The sequence below is a fragment of the Nannospalax galili genome, unplaced genomic scaffold (genome assembly GCF_000622305.1).
Source record: "Nannospalax galili isolate Female #2095 unplaced genomic scaffold, S.galili_v1.0 scaffold433, whole genome shotgun sequence".
Classification (NCBI taxonomy): Eukaryota; Metazoa; Chordata; class Mammalia; order Rodentia; family Spalacidae; genus Nannospalax; species Nannospalax galili.
The window spans coordinates 9,942,130-9,967,715 of record NW_008338715.1 but is presented as its reverse complement, the minus strand read 5'-3'; the positions used below and the strand labels follow the sequence as shown (position 1 = coordinate 9,967,715).

The following is a 25,586-nucleotide window of genomic DNA, read 5'->3' as shown; positions in this document are numbered from 1 at the left end:
GATATCAGAGGACAGAAGCAAGTCAGGCAGTCAGGGGCTACCCTGGGCATGTCTGAGGTGGAGAAGGCAGCAATGCCAAGGCCTAAAGGGGGGATGCAGCTGGGGTATTGCAGGCATTGTCAGAAGCAAAGTGCTGAGACAGCATAGATGGGTAGGAGGTAGTGGGAGGTGAGTATGGAGAGGCAATGTTGCATCCAAAGGAAATAAAGGGATTTCTGTGGTTTAGATATTGTTTTCTGTTGCTAAAACAGAACATGGGAGACTGGGTAATTTATGAAGGACAGACTTATTTGGCTCATGGTTCTAGAGGCCTGACAGTCCAGGTGCTTGGCATTGGCATCTGGTAAAAGCCTTTGTGTTGTGTCATGCCATGGCAGAAGGTAAAGGGCGACTGAGGGTAAGAGTGAGGGGCAAAAGAGGGCCAAACTCACCTTAATACAAGCCCATTCCAGGTAAAAGCCAATGTTACAATGCCTTTCCATCCTTGAACACACAGCCCTCGTGACCAAGAAGGTCCCACCTCCCAACACTGTTCCATTCAGGATTAGTTTCTAGCATGTGAACTGTGGGGGACACATTCAAACCATAACCAGTTAATACAAAGAAGTTTACATTTTCTTGTTTGTGTGACTTTTTCTAAGTGTGCTTCCTTGGCAGTTCAAATATATATACTCAAAAAAATAAATAAATTAAACCTCCACACCATACTAGTTTGTCAGGACTGCTGTTACAAAGTTCCAGAGACTGGGTGGCTGAAAAAAACAGAAACTTCTCATTTTACAATTCTGTAGCCTTAGCAATCCAACATCAAGTTAGGGCTGTGCTCCCCATCAGACACATCAGGACTCCTTCCTTCCTCTGCCCACCTTTGGGTGGTTCTTGGCAATCATTGGCAGCCTCCAGCTTGCAGCTGCGCCATTCTAGTCTGACTCTTTGTCACATGGCGCCCCTGCTGTGCGCATCTTCAGACGGCATCTTCCCTTTTCCTACAAGGACACCGGATAGTGAATTAAGAGCCTGCCCTACTCAGTTGTGACCTCTTCTTAACTAATTACTTGTGCAGCAACCCTGTTTTCAACTAAATCACAAGGGGGAAGGGTGACTCAGTTCAATCCACCACAGCCACCTTCGCTGGAATATTACCATCTCAGGAAACTCAAATGGTTTGCCAAAGGTGATAATCACTAACCACAAGAGCTAGGACCCTGTAAATTCTACCTTACCACCCATGTGCCGTTGTGGCCATGATAATAGGACATCCCTGGCAAGGACCTGCTCTGCCCAGGACATTTACACAAATGCAGCATTGCAGTCCTTGTCGGTATGGCTCAACCCTCAGATAGTGCGAGACTGACACACTCTCTCCTTTCTCCTGTCAAAGGGAAAATAGAACCCCACCCAAAACCCGCTCCCCATTTTACATTTCATCTCACAGCATGATTAATCACAAAGAACAGATGCTTTTTCCCCTTTTTAGGACTTCTTCCAGGAAAATAATACTACAGTTCTGTGGCTTGTAGAACATTTTGTGATAAGAAACTCCCTTCATACAACATAGAGGAGAAAAAAAATCACACACATACACACACACACACGCACACACAAAGAAGTTAGAGTGCATGGCCAAATCAATCAGAAGCCATTAGTTTGACTTCTCTGTACAAACATCTGGAAAGTATTATGCTTTTCACACACACATAAAAAGCCCACAAAGTAGCAAAGACTACAATTTTGAGAACTGTTTAATCTTTATTATTGCTATAGAATGAAAATAAAATCTTGTCCTTATTTCCAAGGATATTGTTAAGCAATGAGAAATGATGAATCCTTTAACATATACTTAAAATATTCACTGGGGATGCAACTTAATAGTGTGCATTTGCCTATCAAGTGTGAGGCTCTAGGTTCAATCCTCAGTACCGCCTCCCCCCGCCCCAAATGAAGACAACCTAAAATATTCAGGTGAGATTCACCTAACGTAAAATTTGCTGCTTAATTAGTTAATTTTTACTTTTTTCCCAAAATTAACCATTTTAAATCAGGCTTAATCATCAAGCCTGTAAGTCATAGGAAATTGGGAAACTGAGGCAGGAGGCTCACAGATTCAAGACCTACCCTAACTATAGAGTAAGTTTGAGGCCAACCTGGACCACTTAGTGAGACCCTCTCAAAAAAAGAAAGAAAGAAAGAAAGAGAGAGAGAGAGAGAGAGAGAAAGAAAGAAAGGAGAGAGAGATAGGGAAGGAGGAGAGATAGAGAAAAGAAAGAGAGAAAAGAAAGAAAGAAAGAAAAGAAAGAAAGAAGAAAGAAAGAAAGAAAGAAAGAAAGAAAGAAAGAAAGAAAGAAGCAAAAGTAGTGTGGAGGAGGGGTACTAGTAGAATGCTTGCCTAGTGTGTGTGAGGCTCTGAGTTCAATCCCCAGTACCATCATAAAAAGAACTAAAATGATCTGTTCTCAAGTGACTAAAAGTGAAAAAATCCATGGATACATGTAGTGTATTCACAGTGTGGTATATTCATTACCTCTGACCCATTCCAAGACATTTTCATTGCCCATGTAAAACAGTCTCCCCTCTCTCCCTCCCCTCACCGCCTGGCAGCCACCAATCCACTTTCTGTCTCCATGGGTTTACCTATTCTAGATATTTCATATAAATGAACTCATAACATGTGACCTTCTGTGGCTGGGAAAACCCTTACCTGTAATTACAGTCATTTCTCATTTGCTCAGTATTCTCATCATTATTCAGGAGAGTTAGCGTGCTGTAGGAATAGCAGCATTTTCTAAGTGGGACATCTAAGAAGAAAACCACTTTAGAGATACTTGCCTCCCTGCAACTGCTTCTCCAGACACAGCAGTTGAGACTTGGGTTCCTTAATCTGCAAGGATGTGGGGAAGTCAGCTTTACCTTATTTCACTTCTGCCAGGTGGCTCAGTCCACTCAGCCCCCCACCCCCAAGACTTATGCCATTGTTTTAGTTGTTTGAACTCCAGTATATCCCAGCATGCAGCTGAACCTGTAATTGATATTTTGGCCAGAGATACAGAGATTAGATTCCTAGCCTAAGCAACAAAGCCTTGTTTCTCCCAAGGGGGTTAGATGATACCAGCTGCTGAAGATGAAAATTTGAGGAAGACTTTACACTGTCGTCTCCTGGGGACTGTTCCCTTATCCCTCCTCCCTTCCCTCCTTGGGAAAACAGCTTAGGATCTGGGATGTGGACTGCGGAGGCTTGAAATGTGAGTCCTCCTCCATCTGCCCAGCGTAACCTAAGACGGTTGCACAGATGAAGCTGGCAGAGAAATGGGGGAACTGTGTGGCAAACAAGATTCTGAGGGGATGGCAATTCTCATTAAATCCTTTTGAGGTGCCATTAGAGCCTATGGTCTAAGATGGCAGAACCGAAGAATTGGGTAGAATTCTGCTACTGACTGTGTGGAGACCACCTGTGCATCTCTTCTTCAGGGAGGGTAGGATTATTCACACTCACTTGGGGCCACAGTTACTCCCATGGCTGATGCTGGCTTGTCTCCACCAGAGGTGTTATCATGTACTATATTGTACATGAGGTCAGGCTATGAAGCATCAGCTTTCGGCTCCAAAGTCAAAAACAAAAGCAAACTTCCAGAAGCCTCAGAATACCACCTGATGGCTTTGACTACAGTGCAGAGTGATGGGCATAGGAAAGGGCATTTGTGGTTCCTCTCCTTGCCTCCTTCTGGCTTCTCTTCCTCTCTCCCTCCTTCCATTAACTTGCATGGAGTTGTTTCCACACCAGACATTGTGCTGAGGACTAAGTATGAAATAAGACCCTGCTGTCCAGGGTTCATGTCCCGCCTTCCTCCTCTGTCTGCTGCATCTCAGCCTCTACAGAGACCTGGAAAGAGTTGTGTACTTTTCCATCTCCCACAGCAGGAGGCAGCTTTCAGAGGCCAGAGTCCTTACTGCCTTGGAGCCTTTGAATCTGTCTGGCAGAGCTCTAGGAACACTGAGGGCATTGCCATGTGAACTGAACCTCACTGAATTGAATTCAGATGTGTAAACAGATAGCCAGATAAAATGTGATTAGTGATATTTGAGAGTGTTTTTTTGCACAGAGTGCCTGGGAGCACAAAGGGCAAAGCAAACAACCATCAGGGGAGGAGAGGGCCTCCCAGAGGTGCCACCTGAGCCTTCTGGAAAGTGGAGAAGGTGAACACCAGACAAACAAGGGGGACTCACCATTTCCAGAGGTCACGCCATGTGAACAAGTTTCTGGGAAGGGGTCCCTTTGATCCTTTAAATCTTAATCTTGCTCTCCTAGTGTAACTTTAGAAAAGAACTTGATTTGCCAACATCTTTGGAGTAAGCCGAGGCATAGTGTAGAGTCTGTAAAACCAGAGTGTCAGGTCTTCTAGGGGTTGAAGCCAGGGGAGAAAAATCTGCTGAATTCCTTACCCCTAAGATGCCACCTACCTTAATCTTTTCCTCATTAAGATAATTAAAAGTATATTTCTTTTCTAAGTTGGCTCAAGTGGAGCCAAACTTCCACTTCCAGGGTTCTTTCAGCCTTGTGGCAAATACAGTAAAAATCTCCTCCCACCGGAAAGGAAAGGTAGGGCCCAGGACTCCAGGCTCACAAAGAACAAACAGTAAGATAGTGTTTGCTCATAAAGAGATCAAAATTGATACCAAACACTAAAGCTAAAGTCAGCAGGGAGTGGTCCTCCTCTGCCGGTTCCTATCAAGGCAGATCCTTGTTTATATGCATGCCCACAGAACTGGTGTTAAGTTCTATGAAATAAATGAGTCCTAATTCTGAACTGAAGTTCAAGAGCTCCGAGGAACACTGAAGCAAGGCTGTACTACTCCGGAAATGGAAAAAGTATCAAAACTTCACTGGACGCATAATTTTAAAAGCCTCACCAAGTTCATTCCATGCAGAAAAAATACCCTCAAAGGGAGCACTGGTGACAGAACTTTAGTATCACATTAAGGATTTGATGACCTATACTTTGTTTTTGAAAACATAGATGTATTGCTTTATTTTCACGTATTTGTGATAAATGTTGGCTTTTTCCTAGAATTGGAACCCCAGTTCACAATTCTGATTATCTTACAGATAAGGATGGGATTTGCCAGGGCTCAACATGCTGTCTCCATCCAGGAACACTAGGACCTTGATTTGAACAGTGCCTGTAATGGAGAAGATTGTTCGCTTGTGTTCCACTGCAGAATGACCTTCTCTCCTCTGTCTCTTCTGCTTAACAGATTAGCAGTCCTTAAAAGACATTTGCAAATGACAAGTCCTCTGACCCTCCCCTCCCAGAAATGATTCTTTTCTTCTAGAAAACACAGCAGTTCATGCAAATGTCTGTCAACACCCCCACCCCCACCCCAGAACTTCAGCTCTGTCTGGCTTATGATTATTGGTAAACATGTCATATACTAAACAATGATCTCCTTGGAGCCAGTGATATTTTCCTTTGTGTCTTTATCGCATCCTGTTCCACCCCATCCCAATACCTAACACACTAGTAAGCCTTAATGGTTATGCAGAAATAAGTGAATGACTTCAGTGGATGGAATTTCAATGTAGGTAAATATATGCAGGAATGAGTACATGGCTTCCCACCATCACATAGCATAACTGCTTAAACAGTTGTTTCCCAAAGTAGGTTCCGGTGACACTGATGGTTAATCTTCATTGTCAACGTGACAAGATTTAGAATCTCTAAGATTGAGGCCTACCTGTGGTCATGTCTGGGAGGACATTTCTAGAGTGCACTGAGTGGGAAAGAAGCCCTGAATGTGGGTAGCTTCATCCCATGGCCTGGGCCTGGGAGAAATTAAAAGGGGAAAGGAGAAAGGGAGTTTAGTGCCAGCACTCCCCCTTCTCTGAAGTCTGGCCCACCATGATGTGAGCTGCTCTCCCACACTTGCCATGATGGACAGAACCCTCCAGCACCATGAGCTCAAAGAGATCTTTCTTTCCTTGAGTTGTTTCTGTCAGGTATTTTGTCCCACTGATGAGAAAAGTCATTAATATAAGGCAGAGTAATTCTGAAGAAAGATTTAAAAGATATTCTTTAAAGTGTCTGTGGTTAAAGGCTTTGGAAAAATTCTGATTTGAACAAAGTTCAACAGAGATTATTTTAAGACTTCTCAAATTATAGACATTCAGGAAATAGTAGAAGATGTTCCCAGAATCATTTATCCATAGAAACTAGTAATTTTGCTGAAAATGTACATTAATTTCTTGTTGTTGCTGTGACATATTTTTACAAACTTAGTGACTGAGAGCTTACACAATAGAGATCACCTGTCTAAAACAAGGCAACAGGGCTGGTTAGTACCACACACTGTAATTCTAGAGGTCACAAGTCTAAAACCAGCCTTTTGGGAAGAATCCTCTTCCTTGCCTGTGGCAGCATCCTCCTTTAAAGCCAGCAATATGACATCTTCCAGGCACTCTTCCTCTGCAGACCTGTACATCTATCACCACAGCTCCTTCTGTGATTTTCACACCCTTGTAAAGACCCTTGTGGCTCTAACTGGGCTTACCCAGGTAATCCAGGCTAATCTTCCTGTCTCAGTGTCTCTCGCAGAGTCTCCTTTGCCTTATAAATAACATATTCACAGATTCTAGAAAGTGGTTAGAAAGTGGTTGTGTTTGGGAGTCATTGTTCTAGCCGCCCCATGATGCTGTTATTTGGCATCATTACTAGTTGTTAGGGGAGGCCTGTGTGGAGCACCACAGCCACCATTTATGATGGTATTCCTCAGGGAAAATGAGTTCTTAGTTGGGGAGCAAAACAGATTCACATCTGTGACGCACAATTGGGGATAAACAGTAGAGACTTCGTCTAATAACTTTGGTGATAATGGCAGTAAAGATCACTAAAGGGAACTAGAGAAATGGCTCAGCAATTACAAGCACTTGTTGCACCTGCAGAGGGCTCAAGTTCCTAGCACCCACATAAGGCAACTTACAGCCACCTGTAACTTTAGTTCTAGGGAATCAGACACCCTCTTCTGGCCACCTTTGGCACTGCATACACATGGTGCTCATACAAACAAGCAGGCACACATATACATTTACATTTAAAAATAAAATATTTTAAAAATAGTTTTCTCTTAGAAAAGACCACTTAAAATCTCTTCTATCAAAGGTTTTCAAGACCTTCTAAACTATATGAGTATGCAAAACATTTTGTGGTAAGCTTATACCTTTTTCAAGAAAGTGTACCTTGCTGGGAGTTTTAACTTTGAACCTTGTCATGGTCATTGCCCAGAAGATTCTAGCAGCATCTGTTCAGTACTACAGTCCCTGAGCAGGGGACTTAATTATATAGTCCAAGCTAGCCTGGAACTCATGGCAAATCTGCCTGTTCCAAGTGCTGAGATTACATGCATGAGCCACCACCACATTTAGTTGACACACCTTTTTATGTCCTCTTTTTGCATATTTTGATATTGTGCACTTCTAGACAGTAATTACTTAATGACTTGAATCAAATGAGAAATGTGTACCACTGTGAGCATTGCAAAGGTCAAACGATTAGCAGTACATTTTCCTGTGCAGTGAGCTATGTAAGATCTCTCCTCTTGTTACTTACATGGTTAGGATAAATCTTAAAAAGCAAAATGACATGCAGTATTTCCAGGATATAGTGGCAATAGGTTGTATAAAAGAAAATATATAACTGATTTTAGACCAATCCCATGAGGTTATTTCTAAGTCCAGCCTGGGAAATTAGATCCTAAAACAATATCGCAATGTGTGATGAAGCTATAAAATACCCAGTTCTTCCATAATGATTTTTTGTTTGTCTTTTGAGACAGTGTCTTACCATATAATCCCAGCTAACCTAAAATTCACTATATAAACCAGGCTGCCTTTGAACTCACAGAAATCAACCTGCCTCTGCCTCCTAAGTGCTGGGATTAAAGGCGTGTACTACCACAACTGACCCAATGATGGGATTTTTTTTTTTTAAGGTTAGAAAGTACAGAATATTTCAGCTAAGGAGGCAGCTAAAATGTACATAAAGAAGTCAAAACTGAGGAATAATTAATATAACAACATATTTCAGAGGTCAGCAATATGAAAAGTAAAACCAAAATGTTTACTGTTGGTACCTGTGTTAAAATCATAACCTCTGGGGTGATGGTGTTAGATGGTAATGCCTTTGGGGAGTGATTTGGTCATGAGGATAGAGCCCTCACAAATGGAAGTAGTACCCTTGTAAAAGAGGCCCCATTGAGCTAGCAAGCCGTTTCAACCATGTGAGGACATAACTGGAAGATAAGATCAGTGAACCAGGAAGGGGCTCTGGTCTGAGACTAAACCTACTGGACTTGATCTTGGACTTTTATCCTCCTAAACCCAAGGACTAACTTTTTCTTATTAGCCACCAGTCTATGATATTGGCATCCCGAATGGTCTGTGACTCATGGGAAATTGAGATCATTCTCTGACAGTCAATTGACTACCCCCCCACCCCCCATGATAGTTTGAACCTCTTGGGCTGATCTGGTCCATTCCAAATGGAGAGATGAAATTCATGCTGAGGCTATGTTAGTTGTCATAACAACAAATTTAATAACATTAAGAGAAGCAGGAAGTAATAATTTATGGCTTTTAAAGGAAGACTTTCTTATAATGTTGATTAAAAGTAATAATGATGTGAGTCTCTTAAAAGAATAAGATCTTGGAATGGAACAAGTTAAGAAAATATTTTGATGTTCAAGTACAGAGGACATTTGAACCACTGTTCCAGAACATGGGAAATTGGAGGAAAAGCGAGAGCAGTTAGTTCAAGCATTACTACAAATATGTAGGGAAGAAATATACAACTGTTTCATAGAAAAAAATTATAGGAAATATCTGATCAAAGCTGTAGAAATTCCAAAGAATAACAGTCAAAGTTTATGGCATGCTTCAAAAATAGGCCTAGTACCAAAAAAGATAAGGTATAAGAGAGATTTCAAAAAATATTTTATTTGTTATTTTTATGTGTTTGAGTGTATTGCCTGCATGTGAGCACACCCATGTCATGCAACGTCTGCAGAGGTCAGAAGAGGGCATCAGATCCCGTGGAACTGGTGTTACAAATGATTGTTAGCCACCATGTGGGTGCTGGGAACTGAACCTGGATCATCTGCAAGAGCAGCTAGTGCTCCTAACCATTGAGCCATCTCTCCAGCTCCAAGAGAGATTTTTTAAAGGTGTATGAATTACTTTTCTATTGCTGTGATAAAGCACCATGGCCAAGGCAGTTTATAGAAGGAAGAGTTTATTTGGGCTTACAGTTCTAGAAGTATGAGTCCATCCTGGTGGGAAGGAAGGCATGGCAGGAGGAGCTACAAGCTGAGACCACACATCTTCAATGACAAACAGGAAGCAGAGAGAGCAAACTGGCAGTGGGGCAAAGCTATGACTTTCAAAGCCCACATCCAGTGATGTACTTCCACCAGCAAAGCTACACATCCTAAAGAGTCCATGACCTCCCCAAACAGCATCACTAGCTGGAGACAAAGTGTTCAAATGCTTGAGCCCATGGGATACATTTCTTATTCAAATCACCACATATGACATTATGGTATTAAGACAATTTAGGTGATTACTAATGTTGGCTAAGAAGGTAGGTAGGTACCAAAGGAACTTGTGGTCATGAGATAGAAAAAGCTCATGGAATCTAATTTTTTTTAACTTTATTTATTTATTTATTTATTTATTTTTATGTATATGAATTTATGCCTGCATGTATGTAAGTGCATCCATGTTGTGCAATGCCCAAAGAGGACAGAAGAGGGCGTTGGATCCCATGGAACTGGAGTTGAGGACAGTTGTTAGCCACCATGTGGGTGCTGGGGTTCAAACCTGGGCCTTCTGCAAGATCAGCCAGTGCCCTTAACTGCTGAACCATCTCTCTAGCCCCAGAATTTAATTTTCTAAAGAAACAGAACCTTAAATGGAAACACATTATGACTAGCAATCTAAGAAGAGAAGGATAAACTATATTAGGCTGTTTTTGTGTTACTATAACAAAATTCCTGAGCCCATATACTTTTTATGTATTTATTTATTTATTTATTTATTTATTTTATTTTAAAGAAGTTTAGCTCACAGTTTTGGAAATTCAAGGACTTGGTGCTGCCTTCTGCTTGGCTCTGGTGAGGGCCTCCTTGGCTGTATCATATCATGATGGATGGAATCATGGCTGGAACATGTATGAGAGGGAAGAGCACATTGTGAGATGGGAAACCAGAGAGCAAAGAGGGGCAGGACTTGCTCTTTTGTAATAATCCACTCTCTGGAGAACATCCAGGGCTTCCTGAAAGCTACCATAATCTTCTCTGAAGGATCCTCTCTAAAGCATTCCACCTCCTACTGGGTGGGTTCCGCCTCTTAAAGGTCTTATCAACTCTTCTTAACATCACATTGGAGATCAAGCTTGAAACATATGAACCCTTTGGGCACGTACTGAATGATTAACCTTCATTGTCAACTTGACTGAATTTAGAATCATCCAAAAGATGCACCTCTGGGGCTGCCTGTCAGGCATTTCCAGAGAAGATTAATCAAGGAGGGATGACCCACCCTGTAGGTGGGTGATACCATCCCACAGGCTGGGGGCCCAGGCTGAATAAAAAGGGGAAGAGGAGAAAGCCAGATGAGTGCCAGTCTTCCCCTCACTCTACTGTCTGAACCACAGAGATGTGGGGAAGCCTCACTGCCAGCTCCCTCTGCCTCAGACCAAGCCAGTCCCGTTGTCATGCCTTCCCTACCATGATGAATTAGATTCCTTTAAACCATGGGCCAAAATAAATCCTTCTTTAAGTTGCTTTGATCAGATACTTTGTCACAGCAACAAGAAAAGTAACTACTATACACAGACAAGATGGGGTGCATTCAGGGTGGTGTGGCTATAACCCTAATGTGCATTTAAACCATAGCATTATATAAATGACTTTATATAAATTTAAATGCTTCAAAAACTACTTTGGCCAGTTAGGGAATTTTTTCTTACTAAACAGAATCTGTAAAAGTGAGTATCTGCAAAGAATTTAGTTACTGGAGAAATAATGTAAGGACAATTTTTAAAAATGCTTTTACATGTTATCCTGTTTTATAAACCTGTTTATTTATATACTATAACAATAAAAGTGAATATTTGAGTATTAGAGGGTTTTAAAAGATTTATTTTAATTTTATGTGTTTAAGTGTTTTGCCTGCATGTATATATGTTGATCACATGTATGCAGTGCCCAAGGAGGTCAGAAGAGGGCATCGGATCCCCCTGGAACTGGAGTTATAGATAGTTGTGAACTGTCATGTGGGTGCTGGGAATTAAACCCAGGTCCTCTGTAAGAGCAGCAAGTGCTCTTATCCACTGAGCCATCTCTCCAGCCCCTAGATACTATTTTTTAATGCCCTTTTTTCAAATTTCAAATTTCAAGTTAGTGTACAAAATAAGGGGTACATCACGGCATCTTCATGCAGATGTGTCATTGTGCTTTTCACTCACTTGTTCCCACCCTCCACCTTCCTAACCCCTTCCAGCTCCAGTCATGTGTACCCCATTATCCTCTCTTTCCCATTTCCTTGAAGTCTCTTCCTTCCCTCTCTAGTTTTGTGACATATCAACACACATATAGACACACATGCACACATATATGCACACAGAATCTGTATTACATTATGTGTAATTTTAAATCTAGGTTCTACATTTGAAAGGAACCATGTAGTATTTGTCTTTCTGCATCAAGCTTAATTTGCTTAATGTTAATGATTTCTCACTGCATCTGTTTTCCTACAAATGTAGAGATCGTTTTGAAATAGAATAGTTGAAATGTAAGAGGCTTGTAAAATTGAGGAGGTGTATTTTTCTCATGCACACTTTAGGGATTAACTGGTTTGATTCCACGTAAACATTGACTCAGCTGCTAATAAAAAGGAAAGTGTCTGCACGAATCCTATCTGTCCTTTTCAGGTCTGAGGAACACAGTAAATTTCTTCCTCGGGCCAAGGGTCAACGGTGTGATGGAGATTGTGATTCGCTGGATGTGCTGTTTGTATAGACTGTGGAAAGTGATAATAACCAGCATTTTATCACAGGTGTCACTTTGTTTCCTCCCCCTCCCATTCCATTGTACTTTATATGCATCGCCTTGGTGAAAGGTAATATGCCGTCCCTGATGGGTAAGGCACGGGCAGAACTGATGGCACAGCGTGGGGCATCTGACCGCTCACTTCCATAAGCATGGTGCTCATAGATTTGTATGCTGTACTTTTCATTTCAGTAACATTTAAAAAGTCATGGCCGCGGAGGAAATTAAACTTACAAAGAGTATCCACAGCGAGTCTCTGAGCGCTGATGTCTCAGGTATGGTACAAAGTGGCTGCTCTGAGTTGCAAATTAAAGAGGCAGTTGCTACCTTTTTCCTATTATTCTTAGTATACAAAAATGCCTGGATTTACTTCTTGGTAATGTGTACAGTAACTTCTCCAGCCTTGGATACAGCAAAGTACCCAGACATAAACAAAGGCAAGCCAGGCAGTTCAGGTAGATGCCTGTCATCTTCCATACGGACTCCTGGGGGAGCTCTTTGGTCTCCCTGGGCACTTAAGCACTCTACTTACATTTAATTCTGTCATGCTGCATTATCTCATTTTCCATCTCACACTCACAAGAAGCACTGAAATTGGAAAGGCAAACCAATTATGAGAATCAGACTCAGCAGCTTAATAAGAACTTTATAGCTGAAATGTGAAAGAGGCAGAAAACATGTTTTAAATGGCACATTTCAAGGCAGAAAGGCCGTTGTGAAAGGACAGTTTTGTATATTTGTTTCTCCTCAAGACATCATTTTATTGTATCTAAGTTTAATAGTATAAGCTCTGAGACATCAGTGTTCTTGATATGGAGATGTTTCTACTCAAAATGCCTTATCTTTGTTTTGTTGTTTTGTGTTTGTTTTTTAGGACAGGGTGTCACTCCATAACCCAGGTGGGTTCTTGGACGTGCTCACCCCTGTTCCAGTCTCCCAAGTGCTGGATCATAGGCAGGCTTGCACTGCCACCCAGGCAAACATTTTGATACCGATAGGGATGACATTTAGTTAGCTCACTGTTCATTAATACAAGATAAATAAAAATCACACTAACATACTGTAATGAACACACCCTATATCTGCTTTTATTAGAAGTGATCAGAACAGTTTGACTTTAATTCTTTTATTTTCAGTTCTTTTTATTTCCCCCTGTAACATCCCTCCCAGTGACTTGGACATAGTGGCCATGAATGGACTGACCCCACCTTTCTTGGCAGGGATACAAAGCAGATTAGTATTACAGTGAGTTACTGCTGGCTGGTTTTCCATGTGTGATAGGGCGCTGGCTTGCTTTTATTCTCCACAGCGGACTTTGTCTTTTAAAAAGTAGAAAATGAATTATTTGGATGTCACACATACTTCTCTTTAGGAAAAGAGAAATCAGAATTAGGGTAAGGAGAGCTAGGGAAGGCAATATGCCTTATGCTAAGGCCGAACCTTTCTTCCTCCCCACCACCCTGACACACACCCTCTGCAGAGGTGATTTTATAGTATGTTTTGGAAAGCCATGCCCTGATAATTTTCTGTGACTCAGACAATGAAGTTTACCACATCCCTTCAGAGATTACAAAGTCTATTAGTGTTCCTCATTTCCTTCTTGAATAGGGTGATTTTGAATGTGTTTCCTTTTTCTTGATTATATGACTATCTTACACATTTATCTTTTTTCATTAGAAATCACAGATTTACCCTGCACTGTGATTCTTCTACACAGTTCTACAATTACTTGTTATTGGAAGCATAAAAGAATTGTATATATATATATGCCAGGTGTGGTGGTACACAGCTGTAATCATAGGTATTCAGGAGGCTGAGGAAGGAGGATCCTTTGAGCCTAGAGGTCAACCTGGGCAGTAGAGTGCAGCCATGAGGCAAATGTTTTGATGCTGATAGGGACAACATTTAGTTAGCCTCACTGAGCCTTGTCTCGAAAAAGAATAATATTACCCCTATACATCTGTAATTCTCAAGCTGTCATTTCATTTCTTTTAGACACAAGAAATTGTTCAGTCCATTGCCATGAAATTCAAAAGGAAAAGAATTGGGTGTGCCTTCTTGAGGCACTTTTGTTAACGTAGGGCTTTGACATTACCACTTGGCTCTCGAATTCATAATGATCTGGTTCCATAATAAAGAAAGCCATTTCTACCCATCTGTTCCTAGGATGGGGAAAGGCTGCAGTCCAGCTTGGAAATAGGAGGAAACATAAGGGGAAAAGTAGCAAATTTGCATTGAGCTGCTTAGTACTTGTGGAAAAGTAGGGCATGAAATTCTCATATTCCTTATCTGTGAGGATTTTTTTTCCTTTATTATTACTACTAAATTCTAGGTACTCTATGACGCAAATATATGTTTTCTTAAAAACATGGCTATGACCCTTTGTCTCTTTAGTATCCATAGGATGGAAAAAGAATGTCTGTTACTTTGTGGGGTTTTTTTGTTTTTTATTTTGAGACAGGGTCTCCCTGTAGCCCCAGCCAGCCTGGAACTCACTATGTAGGCCAGGCTGGCCTCAAACTCAAGAGATCCACCTGGATCCACCTGCCTTTGCATCCCAAGTGCTGGGATTAAAGGCGAGTGCCACCATGCCTGGCTTACTTTGTGTTTTTTCAAAACCTTACAACAGTAAAAGATTTACTCCCTTAAAGTTAAGGGGAAAACAAATGACATCAACAAAATCCTATGTTTTAAAATGAGACAGGAGTGAGCCCTTGGGACAAGAGTGTTTGTTATGGTGATACAGATTAATGAATTGGAGCTGATTAGTATTCAGCAGACATACACCATCCTCTAGAATATAGTATAGATATGCTAAAAACCACAACTGATCTATGATGCTGTGTTGTGCTTTCCAGTGGTCAGGCAGACTTCCTTGAGTCCTGTTTTGGAGGCACTCCCTTTTCACTTCCTTTGGAACAGAGTTGCATATGGGGCACAGTCAATGCCACAGCTTGATACACAGAGGGCAGGCAACACTGCTTCTCAAGCAGACTGTCTCTAGGACGACCACCCTAGTTCATCCTGTCTTCAAAAGAGGATCAGTAAAACAGACCCCGAAACACTGCCAGGGAGGAGACCCAAGTAGGGAGAAGCACTAGGATTGTGTGGCCAGGATTGTGTAAAACAGGCCTCTAGCTCTGACTTGCAAATGTTTAGTTATAAAGATACTTGTCATCTTTTTTCCTGCCTTTAGCAGTAAGATCATTTAGATGTGAGGAACAGGCTTGGTTAGAAAGAACCTAACATTTCCTAGACTTGGAAGTCTTACCAATTGTTAGGATTTTTGCTTTATTCCTAAGAACATCCCCAAACAGAATAGCAACAGATTTCCTTCCACAGAGATTTTTTTTTTCATCTCCAAGCTTCTAAATACAGAGTTCATCCCTCTAAAAGTGAATTTAAACTTCTGTCTTTCAGGACCCTAACTTGGGGTAGTGTCTCTCTCTCTGTATATCAGATCATCATACCATAACAACTCTTTTTCCCCCCGTTTATTATTTTGAAATAAAAATCTATCTTATTTTTCCTCTTCCTTTCAAAGAATAGAAACTATTCAGAAGTCTGTCTCTGTCGCTCTCCTCTCTCTCTCTTACCAAGTTCATTACAGTACAATGATTTCACTTGTCTTGGAGAACACTCTGATTCTTGTGATATCCTAAATAGAAAGTTTATGCAGCTAAGGATGACCTTGACCTTCTAGTCTTCCTGAATCCACCTAGGAGTTCTGAGACTATACAGCTGTGTGCCACCTCACCTGGTTTTATGTGGTGCTAAAAATCAAACCCAGGATTTCCCACATTCTAACTAAGCAAGCACTCTACCAACTGAGCTGCATCCTCAGCACCTCAAATAGAAAGTTCTAGTAGATTAGTCAGAAAACTGTTGTCCATTATGTTTTGCTGTTGATAAATGGAATTAATTTATTCTCCGTGGTTTTTTAATTAACCCAGCACTTAATTTTTTAATGAAATAGTTCAACACAGTGAAATCTTCATTAATCACGAACTGAGAGCCAGCATCTAAGATAGGTGGACAGCAAAGGAATGAGCCTCTGTTCCATTATTCTCTGTTACACTACTGCACGGTCAGTCCCAGAGCACACTGGGAGCATGGATCAGTATATACAGGATATATAAATTGCCCAGGATAAAAGTCACCTAGAAGTTTTTAATTTTATTGACAGCTCACTTCACTGATCCTCTTAAAAGTAACTTTTTCAACCCTGTGCTCATCAACTGCTACTGCCAAAAACAAGAGGTGGGAAAGAGCTTTGCTGTGTCAGCGTTTTTATATAGCCTAGTAACTTCCCGAATTTTTAACGTGAAGTTAGTGCAAAATTAATGATGAATGTAGTATTTTTTTAAGTAGAAGACTTCATATGTTAAAGCAGTTTTATGTTCACAAAAAAACTAAGCATAAAGAAGAGATCTCTAATCTGCTGTATACCCATACAAAGCAGCGTTCCTGCTATTAAACGTTACCTAAAAAGAAGTAACAAAGTAAGCACATGCATGCACACACACTCATACACACAAATACGTAATTAAAATTAGTGTAATTAAAAATTCTTTAAAAATAATAACATTGTCAGCTAGGCAGATTACAGGTGCAACACCTTAATCCAAGCTACTTGGAGAGCTAAGGTATGAAGATCACTTGGGCCCAGCCTAGGCAACATGGTAAGACCTTGTCTTTTAAAACTTATCTTGTTTAAGAGTTCTTTAAAAAAGAATTTTTTTTTAATTTTAAAAAGGAAAAAGGAAAGGAAAAACAAGTGAACAAGAAAGACCAGTTTTAGGGCCGGGCGTGGTGGCACACACCTTTAATCCCAGCACTCCGGAGGCAGAGTCAGGTGGATCTCTGTGAGTTCAAGGCCAGCCTGGTCTACATAGTGAGTTGCAGGACAGCTGGGGCTACAGGGAGACCCTGTCTCTGTCTCAAAAAAGACCAAAAGAAGAAGAAGGAGGAGGAGGAAGAGGAGGAAGTGGAGGAGGAGGAGGAGGACTGGCTTTATTGAGGCATAATACACATATGTACCATAAAGTGAGCTTTTAAAAAATATTAGTGTATTTATAATTGAGCAAACCGTTAATAATGTCTAATTTCTTAATTTAAAATTTTAAATAGTGAAATTAAAATAACAGTTCGAAGAAAAAGTATGCAATGCACCATTCAAGTCAAACTCTTGCCAATTTTTAATGCATTTTATTTTAGTTTTTTTTTTTTAAATCCAGGTATTTTATGTGGACTAACAAATGTATTGTGTGTGATTTTTTTTAATTTCCTGTGAGCACAGGTGGCTTTGTCTCTTTAAGGTTGTTCACAGTGTGCTGAGGTGTGCTGTGGTTCTTGCTACTTTGTGTACACATGAAATTATTCAAGTAAAGAAAATAACTTCATGGCTGTGGATGCAGTGGCATGATGCTTTCATTAAATTGTCTCTGTTTGTATTAGAACTTCCCAAGTTTGAAGGTACTGGTCATTATGGCTGATTATGGTCATTATGGCCTTTTATTCCTGTATGCAAAAGTATAAAAATAGAGCCAAAATGAGTAATACTGCTGTATCCTTAAGTGATGCTAGGTCCTCAAACCAAAGGCAGTTGTAATGAGTGTGGTGAAGGAGTGCTTTGTACCAGGGCATACAGGGGCACAAAACTGCAAGTTTGTGAGAGTGGACAGCCAGATAAAGGTAATCAGCGGACAAATAGATAGTGGGTATGGATACCATCACAGATGTTTCACAGGTGCCCAAAATATGTAAGAGAGACAACAGAGACAGAGAGAGACAGACATAGAGACAAGAGACAAAGATGGAGAGAGACAATACTTACCTGCAGGGGAGATACCATGATCACGAAGGTGGTTTTCCCAGGGTGAGGCTCATTCATTGCTCTCCCAGTGTGCTGACCCCTACGATTTTCCTGAATGTGGGAAATTTGAGTGCATAATTTGTGGAAGTTGGGGACTGCATTGGAGCTTTCCCCTGTTTGAAAGAAAAAGAAAGAAAAAGAAAGCCCAGTGCTGACACCATCCTTGCTCCCTGTGCCCTCAGGGGCTGTGGGCCACAACATGGCTGCTCTTGGACTGGGCCAGTTGAGACATTGCCTGGGGGCTGAGGGCACAGGGGGAAAAAAAAGACTGAAAGAGACAGACGGAGGAGGGTACCTGAGGAAGGGGAATGGAAACATGTTTTTCAAGAATCGTTAGGAACAGTTTGAAAATTGATAATGTTAAATGCCATAAAGAATTTAGGAAAGTAGGAACTCCTGCAGTATGAGTGTAATTGATTAACCTTTCAGGAGGCAAATTTGATAGCATTTATTAAATTTCTAGCCTCTTTAAGGAATAACATTCTTAAGAAATTTTCAGGAGCTAGGCATGGTGGCACACACCTTTAATCCCAACACTTGGGAAGCAGAGGCAGGAAGTTCTCTGTGAGATGGAGGCCAGCCTGGTCTACATGGTGAGTTCCAGGCCAACAGGCTACAGGGAGACCCTGTCTCAAAAACAAGCAAGCAAGCAACAAATAAACAAACAAAAACATGCTTGTAGATCAGTTTGTTCTGGTATAGGTAATCTGGGGTTGGAGGATACTTTACTTTTTACTTTATAGGACTTTTAAAAATTGAATTAAAAGTCATCTTTTACTTTTTTGTTTATTTAAGTTAAATTTTTAGAAAATTAAGTGACATATTCAAGGATGAAAAATTGCAGTATTTTGAGCTATGCTATCAAAGTGTTGACAAACAGAAATCCTCAGCAACCTGCTTTAATGAATAGGTAAAACTAATTTCTCCTGAGTTTATGAATTTATCATCATTTATATGAAAAAGGGTATTTCTAAAGTATGTAGGAATAGAATTTTTTATTAATGTCTTTTGAAACCATTTTAATTTTTTTATAATTATAAAAATAATGAGTTGTTAGAAAACCCTTCGTTTGAGGCCAGGCTCAACTCATTGTGCCTCAGCCTCTGCTTGGGGATTACAGGCATGCACCGCCATGTCTGATCTTTTAAAACACTTTGAAAACAAATGTGAATATAAACATGATAGTGAAAAATTACTCAGTTACTTAGAGAGGGAATAGGATGGGTCTTAAAGTTGCACTTCTATTACTTTGAATTTTTATTTTATTTCCACTGAGTACTCCTAATCACAGAATGAGTGGACGTAGGTACAGTAATGAAGTTTCCTGAGTGTCTCTACACAAAATTAGCTTTAGTAATACTTGTACATTATAGCTATAATTTATTATTTCCTTTTTTTCCTTTTTTTCAGTGTTGGGAATTGAACTCAAGTCCTTGTGCATGCTAGGCAAGAACTCTGCCACTAAGCTACATATGCATCCCTTAAGAAATTTTATTAATTTATTTATTTACGTTTTTTGGGGTGGGTCATGTATCGATGCAAACCTGAGGTTGTCACAAGACAACTTCCAGGAGTCAGTTTTCTCCTTCCACCATGTGGGTCTGGGGATTGAGCTCAGTTGTCAGGCTTGGTGGCAAGCACCCTTGTCTGCCGAACCATCTTGTCAATCCTTTTTTTTTTTAATGTATATATTTTAATTTTATATGTATGAGTGTATTGCCTTCATGTAAGTGCACCTGTCATGCAATGCTGCGGAGGTCAGAAGAGAGCGTCGGATTCCCCTGGAACTGGAGTTAAGGATGGTTCATAGCCACCATGTGAGTGCTGGGAATCGAACCCGGGTCCTCTGCAAGAGCAGTCAGTGCTCTTAACCACTGAGCCATCTCTCCAGCCCGTCAGTCCTTTAAGAATAAAAGAAAAGGACTGAAATGCTAAAAGGTGAAAAGAGGGGAGACAGGACAAATAGACATGCCAGGCAAATCCTGAAATTTCATAGTATTAAAGAAGGAGTAGAGGTCTGTGAGCAAGCCAGCTGCTAAGGAAATTCCTGTTTCTCCCTCTTCTTGTCTGGTACTGGCCACTGTTGTGGAGGAGAGACGTTCCTTTCCACGTTGCCTCCCATCCCAACTGTGACAACAGACTCCTTCTTGTGACTTGTTCTTGTGCTCCCAAAGGAGAAGACACCATAGGGGCATAGGTAGGGTGAGCAAGTAGTCAAAGTTTCTCAGAGCAGGACATAAGGGAGAGCCTAGTATTAGTTTTCTACTACATACTTTCATATTAAACTGACTCATAATGACATTGTTATACCCATAGATCAGTGCATCTCTCAACTCTCACCAGAGACGTTTCCTTATGGAACAGATGTTGATTAACACAGAAACCCACAAATGGCCAAAGTGCAGAGAAGAGGCCGCAGAGTGTATGCTTATCCCTGAATGGACACTTATATCAAACTTCTGCCTCCCAAGGCTCAGAGATCATTGTGGAAGAGGGAGCAGAAAGATTGTAAGAGTCAGAGGTTGTGGATGACCCCAAGGAAACAGAGTTTTCCAGACAGCTTGTCAGTTACTCATAGGAACTCACAGCAATGGTGACAACATGTACAGTCCTATGCAAGCTCAAATCAGAGAAAATCCCAGCATAGACATGGGGAAGTGGGTAAGGAACCCCAAGCCAACCTAAGGAAACTTTGGCAGCTGATGGTTGCTAGAGGGGGAGAGGCAGTCTCTTTCAAGGATGGGATACTTGGTAAGTTAACCAGGCTTCGTAGATGGATCCACTCTGAAGGACATTTGGGGAGACAAATTAGACTCTATAGACCTTTTTATACACACACACCCCCACACACACACAATAGAGTACATTAAATTGCACAGGGGCCAATAAGGGGAGATGTGGATGGGGAAGGGATCTAAATACCATCAAAATATATTATGCGAAAATCGCAAAAATTGAATTTAAAAATGTTTTTAAAAATAAATAAAAAGAAAGCAAAAGCTGAAAGTAAGTCCAGTCTGCAGAGTGGAGGGAAAGTGATCAGCAGCAGTAGAAAAGGCTGTCTTTTGTGTCTGGACCATTCCTTCTCCCTTGTCCAAGGATGGTCTCCTTCCTCAAATAGGTGGAGGCTTTCTTAGACACCATCTTTTTTTTTTTCAACTTTTACAAAACTTTATTGAGAATTTCATACATGCATATAAGGTGTTTTGATTGAATCCATGCCCACCCCCTCCCCTCCAACATTCCCCCCTCTGAAGAGGTAACCCTAAAATCTTTTAAGGATTAGATACGAGCTCCCAAATACTTTTGACATTTTGACAGTTTTGGCCTTAAGAGTATGTTGCTAACAGGCCCAAGGACATTTTGACTTTTAGCCTAGAAACTGGCTACATTTCTTTGGGGTCTTTTTACCCTAACTGCCTAGCCAAGTCCTACCTCCTATTCTTATCACGCCATCCTCTGAAGGGGTTACCCAAACTGCCGATAAGGGACGCAGACCTCTCTGGCTTCTTCCATGCTCAACAGGGACACAGGGTGAGGCAACTGGAGTACCCTTCAGTGGGTCTTAGACACCATCTTTGCCCACAATTCAGTCAGCTATACTTAGAGATGCATTAGATATAAGAATAACTTTAAAGATGTAGCTACCCGTAAAGTTGAGACATTTATCAGAGAAAAGGGCAACAGTGCCTTGATTCTTGGTGGTGTGTTACGGTGAGGGAGTTGCTGGGGTTGACTGGAGCCTGTTGAGATCTACTTTGTTCTTTTTCCCAGAGCCCTGTCTTTCCTCCTATCTTATCAGTTTGGCTACCTCATACCCAGCTACAAGCCCTCTTATTTCCCTTCTTTGGTGTTGCCAACTTTGCTGTTTTAACCCCAACATTCACTTAACCCAAACATTTGTTTTGACTGTAATTAACAGCCACCATAATTTCTGTCCAACACAAGGCAGGCCAAGAAAGGAGGGAGAGTCACAAGCACTTGAATCACAGTGTTATTTGGTACTTGGAGAGTAATTCTCTGAGTGAGCCCTCATAATTTCTTCACATTTGTAAGAGAAATGATTTTGGACTACAAGGTCACGCATGCTAAGCTTCTCACCCCTACCACTCTGGTGGTCCAACCTAGGCCTTTTCTTTCTATGATAGATCCTGGGTCATGAGGGCCCAGCTTTCTTTTCCTCATAGTGAAGGTCTAGTGACCTGTCCACCATGAATCCAGGTCTGCCCCACCTCATCCTCACCTTCTGACCAGCAGTTTCCTATTAACAAGAGAGGAGGATCCTAGATCTCCTTTGTCTTTATTGAGTTCATCCACACTTACCCCTCTCTGGGGCCAGTGGCCTTCTGACCTTTGGAACTGAGTGTTCTTTGACAATGCTATTCTGCCCTGGCAGATGGAGCCCTATGTGTGGTCAGAAAAGATTGCCTTTCCAGCCCATGGCTGTAGCCTCTGGCAGGTACATGGCCTGGTACTTGGTGTGAATAGCAGACAAGCTGGACATCACCTACTTTGAGCAGTGAAAGAGAGTTTCATGGATCCATTTACCTGCTACTGATACTTTGGTTTGGTTTTTTTTTGTTTTGTTTTGTTTTTTGAGATTTCCAACAAAGTTCCCTTTATTTAACCATAAGAAAATTTCTTTAGTAAGTCACTAGAAATTTTCAACATAAGATTTAGCATTTTAACGACCATTAAGACCTAGGCTCTGGGGTTTGTTCAGCCTCTCCCAGTCCTTAGTGGGGGTTAGAGGAAGAGACATCATTTACAGAGACCAAGTCAGATGGCTTGACATCCTTGTGCAAGGAACAGTTGTATAATCTTACAGTGTCATGCCAAGGGACAACCTGGCAATCCCTGGCCAGAGTGAGTGCTGGGCCATAGTGTCCTTTGTCCCTAATAGTTGCCACACGAAAATCTAGATCCTTTGATTGGGTACCCTTGAGTACCTAGACTACTGTAGTTTGCAGCCTAGGCTCTAGGTCTTTGCCCTTTTTAATTATTATTTGTTATTTTAAAAGTCCCTTTTTTTGTTACTGAAAATGGTCTATTATTTAGACATGTTTATCTGTCTTCCTGGAAAGAGGTTAATTGCCAGTACCAGGCAAATGGATCCATTAAACTCTTCTGTCTTTCTGTTCTAAGTTGTTGGGATTTTAGCTCTCATTCCAAAATGATACTTACATCAACAAAGAAAAAAATTTATTGACATTTTCAAAAAAGCAAAGTGGATTATTAGACTCTTTGTAGTCTTTTGTCATTCCAGGCTAACTCTGCCTAACGGTAAGGTACAAGAGTGGGGACTGAGGCAAGGAGAAAGTAACTTAAATAAATTCTTGGAGTATTTTTTATTTTTAAAATAGATCAGACTTTAAAATTTTTGCTACATTGTATTATTTTTTTATTTTATGTGTGTTTTGCCTACATGTATGTACTTGCATCATGTGCATGCAGTACCTGCAGAGGCCATAAAAGGATATAGGATACCCTGGCATCGAAGTAATAGACAGTTGATAGCTACCATGTAGGTGCTGGGACTGAACCTGGGTCCTCTGCAAAAGCAGTGAGTGGTTTTAACCACTGAAGCATCTCTCCAACACCAAGATCAGACTTTTATCTAATTTTTAGATCAGACTTTAAAATTTTTTACTTAATTTTTGCAATTTTCATACAGTATAATTTGATAGTATTTAGATCCCCTTTCCTAACCACACCTCCCCTTACTGCCCCCCACCCAATTTAATGTACTCTATTATACATACGTATGTATATATACACATACATATAGATACATATACTTATATATATATATTTAGATGGATGGATAGATAGATGATAAATAGATAGATAGATAGATAGATACATAGATAGATACATAGATAGAAAGATAGATAGACAGTCTGTGTTTCCAAATGTCCTCCCACTGTAGCCTGGTTAACTTACTAAGAGTTCCATATCTCATACTTGAATGAGACTGACTCTCCCACTCCTAGCAGCCATCAGTTGTCAAAATTTCCTCAGGTAGAATTGGGGTTTCTTACCCATTTCCCTGTGTCTATGCTAGGATTTTCTCTGGTTTGAGATTGCATAGGACTTGTGCATACTCTCATCATTGCTGTGAGTTCATACGAGTAACTGACAAGCTTTCTGGAAAACTCTTACTTCCTTATGGTCATCTACCATCTCTGGTGCTTACAATCTATCTGCTCCCTCTTCCACAATGATCCCTGAGCCTTGGGAGGCAGAAGTTTGATATAGGTGTCCTATTCAAGGACAAGCAACCTCTGGTTCTCTGCACACTGGATAGTTCTAGGTTTCTATGTTAATCACCATCTGCTGCATAAGGAAACTTCTCTAGTAAGAGTTGAGAGATGCATTAATTTAGTATAACAATAAGTCATTAGGAGTCAGTTTAATATGATAACTATTTAATAGAAAACTAGTATTAGGCTCTCCCCTATACCCTGTGACCTGTCTATCCTCATGCTTCTAAGTTTAATTATCAATATCAGGTTGGGCTCCATCCTATGAAGTGGGCCTTAAATCCATTTAGAAATTGGTTGGTTACTCCCATAATATTTGTGCCATTATTGTCCCTGTGGGCATAGCTTGCCAGACCAGTAGTTGTACTTCACAGGATTCACAGGTGGGTAAGGCTGATGATTATTTTTTCCTTCAGGTAGTATGCATATCACCTTCCAGCACCATGAAAGCTGGCCAGTAGTGATGAGGCTCTGAAGTCAGCACCAGCTTGATTTCTCATTGTTTGTTCTACAGCTCATAAATGTAGTGTCTTCAGCAGTAGGGTCTTACCATCAAGTTCTGATGGGTAACCAAGAGCAGGAGCAATGGCCAGTAGTACTTGAGGGTCTATGTGACCCCTGGTCAACAGCTCCAAGAGAGGGAGTCCATTCCAGGCATGGGGTTTTATTTTGTTAGCCTATGGTGTCTAGTAAGGGTAATGTCTCCCTGTATAAGGTCACTCCTTTTAACTTCTTTTTATAATGTATATGTATATACTCTAAGAAGCTTCTCTAGTGGCGAGTTTCCATATGACTTTTTCTAAAAAGGCCTTTAGTATTACTTATCCCTCCCCACATTCCCTCCTCTGCCTGCCCTCCCATTCCCTGACCCATTTAACCTTCCTACTCTGTTATTCTCCTTTCTCCTTTATATCACTGCATTCTACCCCCCCCCCAGGAAACCTTCACCCCCCTCCGTGGACATTTATTAGTTTCCCAACTTCTGGATTTTTAAAATGAAGCATGCATATCTAGGATTTCAAAGCTAGCATCCAGCTGTGAGCAAGAACATGTGGCATTTGTCTTTCTGGGTCTGGGTTACCTCACTCAGGATGATTGTTTCCAGTTCCTTCCATTTATCTGCAAATTTTATAATTTCATTTTCTAAGAGCTGAATAATATTCCATTGTGTATATGTACCATACCTTCATTATCCATTCATCAGTTGATGGACATCTAGGTTGTTTCCAGCTTCTGGCTATTATGAAAAGGGCAGCAATGAACATGGATGAACAGGTATTTCTGTAGTATAGAGTTTTTTAGGTATATGCCCAAGAGTAGTATGTCTGGATCAAATGGTAGATCAATTTCAG

At 40.8% G+C, this 25,586-nt stretch overlaps 1 protein-coding gene and 2 non-coding genes across 5 annotated transcripts in view; all 3 read left to right on the top strand.

Moving 5' to 3' along the window:
- Positions 1-25,586, top strand: part of Kiaa1211 (KIAA1211 ortholog) — a 271,096-nt gene that overhangs the window by 114,751 nt on the left and 130,759 nt on the right. Inside the window, exon 3 of one of the 3 annotated variants that reach the window (XM_029563598.1) lies at positions 12,289-12,371. The exons of the other annotated variants lie outside the window; for them this stretch is intronic. Coding sequence (XP_029419458.1) covers positions 12,305-12,371 — 67 coding nt within the window. The 5' untranslated portion in view covers positions 12,289-12,304. The remainder of the gene's footprint in view (positions 1-12,288; positions 12,372-25,586) is intronic. 3 annotated transcript variants of the gene reach the window in all.
- Positions 17,925-18,087, top strand: LOC115070429. The gene has a single exon (XR_003849584.1). It is a non-coding gene; the product is annotated as a U1 spliceosomal RNA (small nuclear RNA).
- On the top strand, positions 18,114-18,222 carry LOC115070428. The gene has a single exon (XR_003849583.1). It is a non-coding gene; the product is annotated as a small nucleolar RNA SNORD23 (small nucleolar RNA).